The sequence below is a fragment of the Acipenser ruthenus genome, chromosome 7 (assembly GCF_902713425.1).
Source record: "Acipenser ruthenus chromosome 7, fAciRut3.2 maternal haplotype, whole genome shotgun sequence".
Classification (NCBI taxonomy): Eukaryota; Metazoa; Chordata; class Actinopteri; order Acipenseriformes; family Acipenseridae; genus Acipenser; species Acipenser ruthenus.
The window spans coordinates 54,275,203-54,288,345 of NC_081195.1; the positions used below are offsets into that span (position 1 = coordinate 54,275,203).

At 35.0% G+C, this 13,143-nt stretch overlaps 1 protein-coding gene across 2 annotated transcripts; it reads right to left on the reverse strand.

Moving 5' to 3' along the window:
• Positions 1–126: 126 nt before the first annotated feature.
• On the reverse strand, positions 127–11,782 carry itih2 (inter-alpha-trypsin inhibitor heavy chain 2). 2 transcript variants are annotated; one of them, XM_059027290.1, is made up of 21 exons: positions 11,577–11,782; positions 11,212–11,304; positions 10,547–10,591; positions 9,436–9,608; positions 9,130–9,234; positions 8,791–8,953; positions 8,573–8,680; positions 7,993–8,121; positions 7,682–7,798; positions 7,084–7,252; positions 6,198–6,323; positions 5,522–5,703; positions 4,570–4,755; positions 4,250–4,389; positions 3,920–4,092; positions 3,591–3,728; positions 3,157–3,270; positions 2,221–2,419; positions 1,961–2,133; positions 1,417–1,528; positions 127–609 (listed from the first exon to the last, which is right to left on the reverse strand). In XM_059027290.1, exons 1-21 carry the CDS (start codon positions 11,664–11,666, stop codon positions 462–464), a joined length of 2,883 nt encoding a protein of 960 aa, XP_058883273.1. In that variant the 5' UTR covers positions 11,667–11,782; the 3' UTR covers positions 127–461. The 2 variants fall into 2 exon arrangements, with proteins under 2 accessions (XP_058883273.1, XP_058883271.1); XM_059027288.1 differs by having other exon boundaries at positions 3,914–4,092.
• Between the last annotated feature and the right edge of the window lie 1,361 nt (positions 11,783–13,143).

The following is a 13,143-nucleotide window of genomic DNA, read 5'->3' on the forward strand; positions in this document are numbered from 1 at the left end:
TAAAATGCATGTAGGACCTTTGCTATGACCCGTTAATACAATATATACTGGAATTCCTCAAAGTCGTCCCAGCAGATACAGGGTCCTTCTATACAGCTGGTCAATAATGTTAGGTTTGACTGTATGTTCCAATAGATTACTTTTATTACTTATAGGGATCCCAATCACACAATCCAAACATACACATTGCAGAGGTAAGTTGAGAAAAAAATACAAGCCAGAGACAGTATGTCTTGTTTTAAACTATAAATTGCATAATACAATACATATATATTTTTTTTAAACCAGCATTCAAAAATAAAATATTGTTGAATCAGTATTGGAATGAACTGAGGTGTTGAATTTGATAAAATGCTAAGTGATTTTTAGATTTGTATGTGTATTCTTTTTTTTTTTCAAGAATAGTTAATATATTCAAAAATAATATCCCAATTGTTATATACTTTATTAAATGGTAAGATTCATGGGCGCTGCAGAAAGCTGTCAAGATGAGGAACAATGTAATCTTTATAATGTCCATCAATGAATCCCTTCCCACTGTTGTGAATAAACCAGCAGTAGACATTAGTTCCATATACTTTGTCTGCCCTATAATCTTTTTGCCAGCCTCTGTTGAAGAAAATAGAGAACATTTAATATTAAAAAAAAAGAAATAAAGGCTGGACAATTTTTTTTTGCTACATCAGAAGTATTGACATTATTTTAAATAATAAAACTAGGTTAGCAGTCCAATAACAGTATATTCAAATTATTAACAAATAGCTGTTGCTTTGTAAGTTTCAAGCAAATATCCTGAGATCACTGGATCTGAAAATGGAAAAACTGACCATCACATTCTTGATAATACAACCAAATGACAAAAGAGGCTTTAATTAAATTTATAAAATGTGTGTATATATTAACTATTAGTAATTGTTTTTTTGCTGCAACTGAAAAGAATGAGTTGTTTTTGTTGTAACTGTTGGTGCCACCTGACTTGATCATGAGTTATGAAATATATCATAGTTGCAGTACAAAAGCACTATGCAATATGCATTGATATAGCTATAGCTGTATCTGTATGTATCTTTTCTTTAGCAAGCATAATATGCATTTGATTTTTTATTTTCCCTGGATTATAGATTTCCCTGGATAAATAGGAATTGGTTGTTTTTATTTTTTTATCTGAGATGGTTAATAGCCCTTTTAATAAAAGTGATGGATGACATTAAAGGATATGCTAATTACGGATGATTAATGGTGTGAACTTTTCAAATACCATTCAGAAATAAGTAACCTTCAAACTCTAATCAGGCCATGATTCTGTAAAACTTATTATTTTTATTTTTTTTGTTCTGTCTGACAATGCCGCATGTTTCATGCAGTGCAAACTTTGTGACTTGTTTTTTTGAGTGGTTGGGCCTGCATTTCTCATACCTGGTTACAGCAAGTTTATGTCCCTTGACCTCCATTGTAGCCTCAGGTTTCTTTGGATCTGATCCAGGGTGCACATTGAATACCTTTACCTCAGGTTCACTGAAAAACTGGCCTGCAACACGCAAAAAAAACAATGAAGAATGCAGCCTTAGAGGGTTATTTTTTGATACCTCATGTGAAACAAACATTCAAATAGTACACACGAATATAATCCAAAAGATGTCTAAAGTGACCCATCTGGCATACGTTCTCTACATTTTAGCCAGAATGCATCAGATGGCCGAAACTGGCAAGGTTTCCTAACCAGCGAGTATCCAGCCACCTTTTTAAATAAGGTGAAATAGGCACAAAATTACATTTTACAGATCAAGGGTGGCCTAAAAATAGAAGCTATGTCAGTAAAAGTCAAAAATAGTGTTACCCATATATATATATATATATATATATATATATATATATATATATATATATATATAATTCCAAGTTTGTGTGATTGATGTCAAGTGGATCTGGTTTTGCAACCTTTTGGACGAAAGCTACTTACCAAGTAGTCCGTGTACTTCAGGTGAGAACATGTTGGTGTGAGGAGTGTAAACTCCCAGGAAGTCCACATTGACTGGGTGTTTCTTCCAGACACGGTGAAGCAGAACCATAAATGATATTTTTTCATTCACGCTGACTGTGACATGAGTGTCTTTCTTGATGGAGATCTTAACACTGAATCAAGAACAAGATGTGTTTGCAGTGCAGCTGTACAGTATATTGCAGTTTACATCTTTTAACAAATGAACTTTTTCAACTCACCCATTTTGTGTCATGTTTCCCGTTTCTTCCCAGGAGAAGAGATGGGCATACTTCCCATTCGTCACAGAGATGTGCTCGGTACTGATCTCTACTTTCATATCCTGTTTTTTGCAGTAAATTGCAATTGTTCCAAAAAAGGTACTCATTTTCGTCTCTTCTAGTTTCTTGGCTCCAATCAGTTGACCATTAACCACAACACCTGCATATAAACAAACAACGGATATGACTTATCTGTTGTAAAACTATGTTGTTATTTTTCTTTTAAAACAGACCATGGGTCCTATTCACAAAGTGTGTTAATAAACATTATTATAGGTTAAACAGCTATATGAAGACTGAATACACTTCTAACCATCTCTAAAACAATTGAAAACGCTTTTCTAAACTGCAAACATGATTTAATTAACCAAAACAGGCTTAGAAAAACCTTAACAAAACATTAATAGGGTCCCATGTTTCAGAAAAAAAACTCAATGAAAACATCAACACAAGATGACAGCATTCGAGTAAAATGTTGACTCCTGAAGTGACCCTCATTTCCCCAGACCCAAATTTGGTTCTCCAAATCCTCTGACCCTCATATAGAGTATATTCTAAAACCCTCAATATGTGTTCAGAAATACACTGCAGATACCCTCATTCTGCACCCTTGTTTACCAAAGACAAAATCCTAAATCATTTTTTCAGATCTCTTCCGCAAAACAAGATTTAATACAATACCTTAACATGTTTTGTTTAATTAGTAATTACAATTAAATAACCTAAACATTATTACTTTATAACAACGTGAACCTACAGTAGCAGTTTGCCATTAAAACGACAGAATGTTGGAATCCTCAGAAAATTAAAAGATGGTCCATACAAAACCATTTTGTTCATCTTCATTCATGAAAATATAGATTAACATACACGTAATAATCCATGTTAATGTCTTACCTAAGTCAGGGTCGGACACCAGGTTCAGAATTTTGCCAGGCTCAGAATCAATGTTGAAACAGATATCTTGTTTGCTCTTTGGCAGGTGAATAATGAAGTGAGGATCGTTTTCAACTGGAATGTAGAAAATCCAAACGTATGAAGAAAAAAAACAAGACACCAAGAATGAGGTAATGCTACAAATGCTTCACATTAGTAAAAAAAAATGTTTATCTATATAAAGTTATTTTAACTTCTGACATCCTGATTCCTAGTGCTGTACCAGTATTAAAGGCAGTATATCAATTATAACTGTAATGTCTTATTTTGTCCCTTACACTATAATAAATCCCACATATTTCCACAAAACATCAACAGGGTTAGTCATATTAGTCAAATAATCTAGACGTTACTCCTTTCACGTAACTTAACTAAATCTACAAGGTGTGTAATACCCAGTGTGATGTGATTCGGTAGAGCTTCCACCAAAGAAGGACCTATCTGAGCCAAGGCGGTTGGCTGTGCAGTTGGAAATTGTGCCCAAGGAGGAGGGTTGTAGGTGAGCGAGCCTTTCCTTCCCGTGACAGAGGAACCTGAAGAGTTTTGAGAGTTGTGTAGGAAACATAAAATGAGTTCAGTTTTATAATAATAATAATAATAATAATAATAATAATAATAATAATAATAATAATAGTTGTAGTAGAATGATCCCCTCCTCAGATTCACTTTTACAAAAAAGAGACATACTCAATTCTTATTTTTTTATGCAGAAAGTTACCGCCACCTGAGCAACAGCCCTGTTTGGGATCTTTCGGAGAATCAGCCAGTAGCCTCTCATCTCCACTCTCACTCTCTACCAGCATGGCTGTCATTGGTGTAACAAACTGATGCTGCAGTGCCATGCTCACAATCCTTTGGGTTATTTTCCTCTTCTTGGCAGCTGTTGAAGCCAGTGACCTATTTATACAGTGAAACATGTAGTAGTGACTTAGTTGTTTCCACAATTCCTTTACACAATATTCTGTAGGTATATATGACATTCTAAAAACAAGCACATGTGACCCTTATTGAAAGCATTATCAAGGTACAAAAAGGCTATAGTCTCCAAACTAACCTCTCAGCTAAAAGTTGGTTGACAGTGATGTAGGCCCAGAGTTGCCTGGCAAACCCGGGGTTCACGTATTTCTGCAGGGCCAATATCTCATCAAGTTCATGGACATCTGCCACTGCCTGAAGGGACAGATCCATTGTACCCTGAAAAAAACACAACTGTACCGTGAAAAAAATGTGTGCTCAAACAGATTTATTTTATTACTTGTATTTCTGATTACCAAATCCAGTGCATGCAATCATTTCCACATGCAAATAAAACTAATCATCATCAAGCAATGCCATGTATATACATCTTCAAATAACAGCATGTGTGATACGTACAGAAGAGGCTGTAATAACACTCTGCAAAACCGAATATCCATGAGGTTCAACTCTGCCAGCAACCACAAGCTCCGACCCACTGAAGTACTTGTCAAAACTGTTCTGTGTGACATCAGTTACGGCTTCATCAGGGTACTCGATTAAAATCTTCCTGAGCAGAGGAGAAGAGACTTGTTGGTAGAAGTCCTGCAGAGTGCCAAGAAGATAACAGTGTCAGGACACTTAAATACTCACTGGCAAAACATAAATCTGAAGATCTATGACACGTCTAACAGGGGCAGAGGCTGGGCGCGAACCAGTGACCACACACACCGCAAGCGAGCGTCTTAACCACTATGAAAAATAGCCGGGCTCCTTGCATTTGTGGTTATAGAGCTACACTGCACTGCCCGTTACACGCATAAAGCAATGACAAAGTAGCAATACAATTAATTGCCTGACACAAACCTAAAAGGTTATTGCATGGAGGATCGTATGAGAAAACTGTACCAACCCTGTAACATATGAATGAAGTTAAATAATGGATCCAATGTGCAATGACCTTAATACATAAAATAAAAAAGATATTAATGTAATAACTATTTCACTATCACTTTTTATTTCCTGATTGTTGTTCAAATATGGTTAAAGTCACTAACTCTGTCATCCTTAAATCTTCCTAGTCCACTGGCAAAAGTCCATTGGCATTACTGTTTAGAACTTTATTACTGGGTTCATGGTGTGATTCATTTTTAGTTAAGGAAACACCAAAACATTTGAACAGGTTAGTGTGCCTGTGGCAGGGTGAAAGCCCTAAATGTAAATAGTGTGTGGGAATGTAAAGTTGGCAGGGATGGGGTTGAATCTGTCCTCGTCAACAATCACAGGTGTGGCCAATCCCCAATTAGGTAACTGAGTGCTAACTGGGGAGTGGCCACGTATATAAAAAGAGGAGAAATCCTTTCTACAGCACCTTCAGCTGCTGAGAGGCATTCTGATTGGCATAAATCCTCTGAGCCATTCCCCGATTCTCCAGCGCAATCCTCTCCAGGAAATCATAGTCCACATCAAATCCCATCCCAAGAGAAAAGAGGGAGAACTCATCACGCATTCTTTTCTTCACGTTCTTCTGGATGGCGCTCAACTTTATCTCCCCTTGTAGTTGGAGAAAAAGAAAAAAACAGGAATATCGGTCAACACACACTCAATTAATGTTGAAAGAGATTCAAATGTAGAATACAGATGCTGACTGAGCTTCAGTTACATCTTGTGCCTTATCATTAAGGCTTAGGGTTCCTCAAATAAAAACTGAACTGGCTGGCTTGACTGATAATGAAAACAAAGACCTTAAAATTAGAACAAGATCCTTCACCAGTTGGTAACCCTTTAAACTACTCAGTTGATAAATTAAGAATGTTGGGTTCCATTTTTGTAGACACAAAACATTTTTTTTGTTATTTTGTATTACGAGTCACAACTATACATTGTTGCGTGGCATACGAATAAGTGCATTGCAGTTTTACATTTACTTATGTGCTAGTTATATGCAGGTTGCAATGGCAGTTCTAATAATAGATATAGTATTTGGCATGAGGGTAAATGTCATCTATAAGCAAACTACAAAAAAGAATGAAGAGCATTCAGCTTACCAACGGTAGGATCTCCATCAGAGACAAGAATAATCATAGAAACTGAGCGAGGGTCTATGACTCCATAGTTCATGGCGTTAGAGAGCATGTGAGTGGCTCTTAGAAGTGCCTCATTGATGTTAGTACCTGAATCAAAAGAGATTACCAAAAACTGTTTAGATGGTATTTCATTGAGGGGTTCAGTGACTATCCAGTTAAATTGACTGATTGAGTTTGACCCAGCAGGAGTGTGTTTACTTAGGAATCTGGAAAAAGGTCCTTCTTCAACTACTTTAATGAATAAATATACATTTGATCTAAATACGTGTTATAAATGCAAAAGCTTGCTTCTGCTGAGGTGTGGTCAGTAACTTCTAAGACTGGAATGGATTGTAATAAAATGCCAAGTATTTGTATAGGGTAGTGTATTGGCCTCAGTGTGGAGTAGTGGTTAGGGCTCTGGACTCTTGACCGGAGGGTTGTGGGTTCAATCCCAGGTGGCGTACACTACTGCTGTACCGTTGAGCAAGGTACTTTACCTAGATTGTTCCAGTAAAGACCCAACTGTATAAATGGGTAATTGTATATACAAAATAATATAATATCTGTATAATGTGATATCTTGTAACAACTGTAAGTCACCCTGGATAAGGGTGTCTGCTAATAAATAAATAAATAATAATAACTAGGTTACTATTAAAATAAATGTATTAAACACACTGCTATGACTTAGTCTCCCCTTGCTATTTCAATATGTTCCACTTTATTCAAAATCAAAGTATTTATTAATTTCATTACAAGTCCAGCATAATGTGTATTCGTTTAAGCTTAGATGAGGTGCTTGTCACTTTGTTTGGGCCCGAGATCTGATTTTGTATGTAGAACAGTAATTCCCATAACTACTCACCTCCATTAGGCTGGATTTCCTGGATGTACTTCTTCGCTTCAGAGGTCTGGATGGAAGTTGCTGGAACCAGCTCGTCACTCCAGCATCGAACATTGTGGTTAAAGTCAATGATGCTGAAGAAGTCATCATGGCCAAGGTCATCCAGGATGGTCTGCATTGCCTGAACAGTCTAAATACAAAGGGAGAAAATCACATATTAAATATCTAAAACACTGAAGTACTATAAAAGCATTTAGGTTTCTAATTATATCAGGAATGCAGAAATACCACATCTGTTCACTCGGGGGCAGTATACTACTAGACTGCAATTATGTTACTGTAAAGTGCTTTGGAAAGACTTGCATGACTAGAAAACTGACATATACTCAGGGTTTAATATAAACAGTTCTGGAATTTAATGTGAATTGGTGTTTAACTGATTTGATTGTGTCAGTTGAATATAAACTTATATATCTGTTCACATGTTAAAGGCTGCATTAAGTAACAGCTTGTGAGGTGCAATCTTGATTTTTTTTCAGTGGTGCAGATGGTCTAAGGTGAATCCACTGATACAACAGAGAAGGTCCTGGGGCTTAGCAGTGTATGCTGGGCCTCTTACCTGTTTCATCTTTAATCCCCACATAGAACCACTGACGTCAATGACAAAAATTATGTTCTTGGGAAGAGGTGACAGATTGATGGGAGCAAAAAAGTGCACAAAATATCCATTGGAGACCTACGGAAAGATGTGAATAAACATGAGTTTGCATATGTTGTGCATAAAACATTAACTATTATTTTGAATCTTAAATATCGTCTCCTGAATGTGATCTACCCAGTGTTAACTTCCAGACAAATTCCATAAAATTCTATAAATCTCCAACATTTCCAGAAAGCAAAAACACTTGTCATGAACCCAAGTAAACTTACCTGTAGATCTCCACCATTGTTTTCTCGGCTCACATCATATTGCACTGTAAAGTCTCCATCAACAGCAGTGGAAGAACAGTTATGACATTTACGCTGCTGATGCAGAGTCGGCTTAAAACAAACATGCGCCTGAAAAATCAGATATAATACATGCTGTCTTAATCACTTTAGACATGACACAAATCTAGTTATGGGCTGATTTAAAGCATAAGGACCCTACTTTACAGCTTGTGCAAAGGCAAAGTTATGTTTTCGGAGAGGAGTAAACAAAGGTTAACTATGATACAAGCAAGAATTGTTTTTTGGTAGTATTCTATTACAATTGTTTATACATCTAAAACGTTGCCTTGAATGTTTCAAAATATAATGTTAAAAATGCTATAATATACTTTTTTTGTTAGTTTTTTTGCATTAAATGCCTGTAAATTTACCAAAACCTAAATACAGTTTCACACCTGTGACTATATATTAGAAGAGGAATACGCTAGTAAATTCACCAAATGATAATTAGTGGCAAATATTTTCAGCAGTTCAGCAGTCTTAAGGTTAGAAACTTTAAAGATGGTTGGGTTTTTTTTACCTTCTGGTTTGAGTTAGTGACTTTGATGAGTCCTTCAAAGTGTTCTCCAAGGAAGTTTGGTGCTCTAACAAAAGCAATGCCTTTTGGTTCATAAATATAGACATCCACCTATGAAGAACAATTGTTCAAATCATACAGCACTCATTTTCTGGTATCAGACATATGTTTACACCTGGACTGGTAAATGTACAACTGCACAAAATATAGCGAGAATGTACCTGAAATTGTGGAACAAGCTTGCCAGGTTGAAGGTTAAGATTATATTCATACACTCCCAGCTTTCTCTGCATCATTCCCTGATAGTGTATTTCAAATTGGATCTTACTTCCTTCAGGAACATGTACTTCAGTTTTGAACATTTCCATGTCATTAGAATTTGTTCTGAAACCATCAATTAGGAATTTTAGTATGCTGCCAGTATATATTAGTATATATCTATATATTTTTTTTTTACCTCATTCATATCCTATTAATATAGATACATAGGACTTTGTATACTTTTGTATTTGTTAAATAACATGTCCAGCATTATAGCAGAATATTAAACTTTCTTTCACCTTACTATTCCAGCAGCCTTCCCCCTTGCTCTAGCTTTTGCATAGAGGCTTCTAGCAACGGTCTTTTCCTTAACAGAACCAATGAATGTGATCCCATTCACATCCCTGCAAAGGGATTTAGAGAACTTTAATTATATGCAACATTATAGGAGGTTTGCTCATTGAGAATTCATACCCACACATTTTAAATTAGCAACAGTGTGACAGATTTATAAGTGAATTGTATATGAATAATTTTACACTTAAAATGAGAGTTAAGCAAATAAATTAATTTATAATGAGGTATTGGGAAATCAAGGAACTCACATAGTGAAGTTAGAGATGAAGGCACTTTTAGGTATTTGCACATTGAACACAACACTCTGTGCATGCTGGGCTGTGTTGACCACTCTACTGCAGATTGTGGTGTGAGCAAAACGGGAGGTGATTCTGGCCTCCACTTTATAACTGTGGATGTGGATTCCATCTCCAGTTTCTACCTAAAATACAAAGCAACTGTAACATCTCTGATCATTATTTATACATGATGTATTATTTAGTGACCTTCTAAATGGCTTGATTTTAGTTTTTCCACCAATAAGCACTGGTGAGCTGGTGACTTGTAGCACACAATTACCATTTTCTTAATGGAAATCCACCTGGTTTACAAAACCCCTGCACAGATGTACAGCAAATATATTTGTTTAAGAATCATCAATGATCACTACAATTTAGAATTTGACCCAGATCTTCTACTGACATAGCCAGCTTCAACCAGCATTATACTATTATGGTCATTTGTAAAGCAGTCAATTTGTTCGTTGAAATTTCCAACCAGGCCTGTTCTGTTTTAGCATTAAAAAAAAGTGAAAATCAAAAGGCCGGATCCATGATGTTTTATATGGATCATGAGAAATATTTTCATCAAAAACATAAAAGACCCTTATTTTGAACTTGTTATTGATCTCAGCCTACCCCTGTAAGCAGTAGAAATATCCATTCCCTCTTTTTAATGTATTAAGTGTAATAGAATGTGTAAAAACATCCACCAAATATGATTATCTTTGATGTGACAAAGCGTGAAATGAAAAAAAGAAAAAACTTAGCACTGTGGTAAATACTACCCCTATTGTAACTGACATAAACAATTATTTAAAGCCTGAATTGTGTTATTAAAATAAAAGAATAAAACATGCATAACACTTAAAACCCCAAAACTAAAAAAGTGAAAGGAAGCAAAGAACACAATTGAGTTTTAATGAATCTGAACAGTAGATCAAAGCAAAGGGACATTGAGGACTTTTTATGTTTTTCTTTTTTCTCAGTGAAGTCAATAACCTGTCAGGCACAAGTGTCTAAACAAAACAATTGATTTCTACATACTCTAGTTATCGGCGCCACAATGTTCTTTCTGTCTCAATAACAAATTGAAAAATACCTCAACTTCTTCGTTTTCTACTTCATCAGCAGTGAATATACTTCTCTTGAAAATACCAAAGACACAAATGTTAAAACATGCAAAGAAATATTGACTTTCAGTAGGTTTATAACATACAAGGAACTGTTTTATAATTACTAGTAAGCATATATCCCTTTAAAAGAGGAGAGTCAAAGAATTTGGCACAATTGACACATAACATTTCTATATATTAGGTCATTTACAAAAGTAGAATCTTAAGTTGATACAATATTAAATGTTATTAGGAAACAAACATACTAAATATACAAACTGCATTTCAAACACAAAATGTATTTCAAAACCACAATTAAAAAAAAACATTGATGTGAGTATTTAAACGTGAATTCAACTACTCCAAAAAAGAGCAATTTAAATATTTTGTAAATTAAAATGTTACTTAATGCAGAAGAATACAATTATTTTCAATTATTATTTACATTTGCATTAATTAACAAAAATAATAAAATTACACATATTGGACTGAATTACTTTATGATGTTTCTAATCAAACAAAATACTTTTATCCACTTAAATTTAACATTTTTTTTGCAGATTTAAGAATGAATAAATTGTGCTGCAGAAGTGTGTCAAGCCTAACTTGAGTCTTCAAACCATTTCAGACAATTGAGTTACCCTGCACTTACCCGGTTTCTCTCGTATCTGTTAATCAGCTTTGGTGGAGATTGGCCAGAAGTCTTGATGTTGCCTTGCTCCTCATCTTGTCCAAGTCGTGGATCCTAATATATAGAGGACAAGTGTTAATGTAAATCGTTTTATTCCCAAATAACTAGCTTCATTTCACAGACAACTAGTTAACCTTTTTTTAAAGCATTCACTGCAAAAATCCCATAACATTTTCCCTTTTTTTTCAAGACTCTCTGGAAGTGTTCTTTAGAAAAACTATTTGTCAGCATACATTCACATACACATAATTGTGATGAAAAAAACAACTATCCATTTTTTTCATATTAGTACCTACAAACTATATATTATAACACAAAATGCTTACATAAAAATCTCCAATTTCTTCAACAAAAAAGTCCAAAGTACTTGCTTTAGACACAAATAATAGACCGATAAAACACACAAGGTGCCTCATTTTGTCAGCCTGTCTGCCTGCAATGGCAATACAAACAGATCATCTAAGTTGGGCAGTGCTCCAAACCAGGACAAGGTAAACTGAATGATGAAAGTGAAAAGTTGCCCTAAGGACTGAAGAACAGTTTGCTTTAGTCTACAGCCAATATTTGCTCTGGGTCACATTCTTAAAACGTTTACATTTGGACAGAGGTTGTGCAATTATAAATGGCTTCTGGTGTTTGCAAGCAAATTTGATAATTGTATAAGCTTGCTTCACTTCTAGAAACTTTCTTGTTTTCAGCTGACTACAATTAAAAAAAAACTTCTATTCTGCTGAAAATGAAATATTGTACTTTCATATCCTGTTATCCTGGTATCTTGGTCCCTTTAGCATCAATAACATGCTAACATTTACTTGTACAGTATAAGACAGGATATCTATGATATAAGGTCTAAACTCCCAAATTGTAATTTGATTCTTACTCAGTTCAAAATAACGGTACTCTTATGAAAGTTTACAGTAATAAAAACATAGCAAAGTGTAATAAAGCATAGTGAAAGCATGGTAAAGCATTGGTAAACATTGTAAAGAATAGGAAGGTATGGTAAATTACATTGTTAATAACATCAGATACGTAAAAAAATACATTAGAAACATAATTTAAAAAACAAAGCAATTTTTAAAAGATAGTTAATACTAAAGCCATTACAATATATAGATGTGAAACATCCATTACAAGTTATACTAAAAAAACAGTTAATTACCAAAAGTCAAGAAAAAAACTGTGTGTTTTAAGTATAGATTTAATTTGTTCTACAGAATCAGAGCCTCTGTAAAGCATATTAATAAACATTGCAAACCAGTTTAAATTATGGTAAATGCATAGTATAACCTTAGGAAAAGCATGTTAAACTGCAAAAACTACAGTGCAAAAAATACTGTGGTAAACTTTTATAAGGGTATTGAAAGACCTGATCCCAATAGAAAGTGGATCACTGGTGTGGTCCAGTGGAGAATTGTGCATCATCTGCCCTGGACACTGGTTAAACTTATTAGTGAATGATTTTAATAAGATAAAGATTTCCATTGTTTTCTCATTTTAAAATAAATGTTGTAGAAAAGTATCTTCTTGTTACATGTAAAAGGCTTTAATCTGAACTGTCCAATCAATCCACTGTACCAATATGCAGTATGTTACCGTGTTCATCCAACTGCAATATTAGTGACCACCACTAGGCGCCACTCTGTGCATGAAACAGTGGCCGCAATTTGTTGTAAAAATGTCTAGTACTTGGGTTGGTGCTGGGTGTTTGCCACCAGAATGCGTAGAGGCATTTAGAGTTAGGGAGAAGGTTAACACAATCATACAAACAGTATTGTAGCATGCACGGGGGTAGGGGTCAGGGTTGGTAGGTGACGCAATCTAAACATGAAGACATAAGACCGATAACTGATCCGACAAGGGAGCTAGGCTCGCCCCAGTATTGACTTGCAC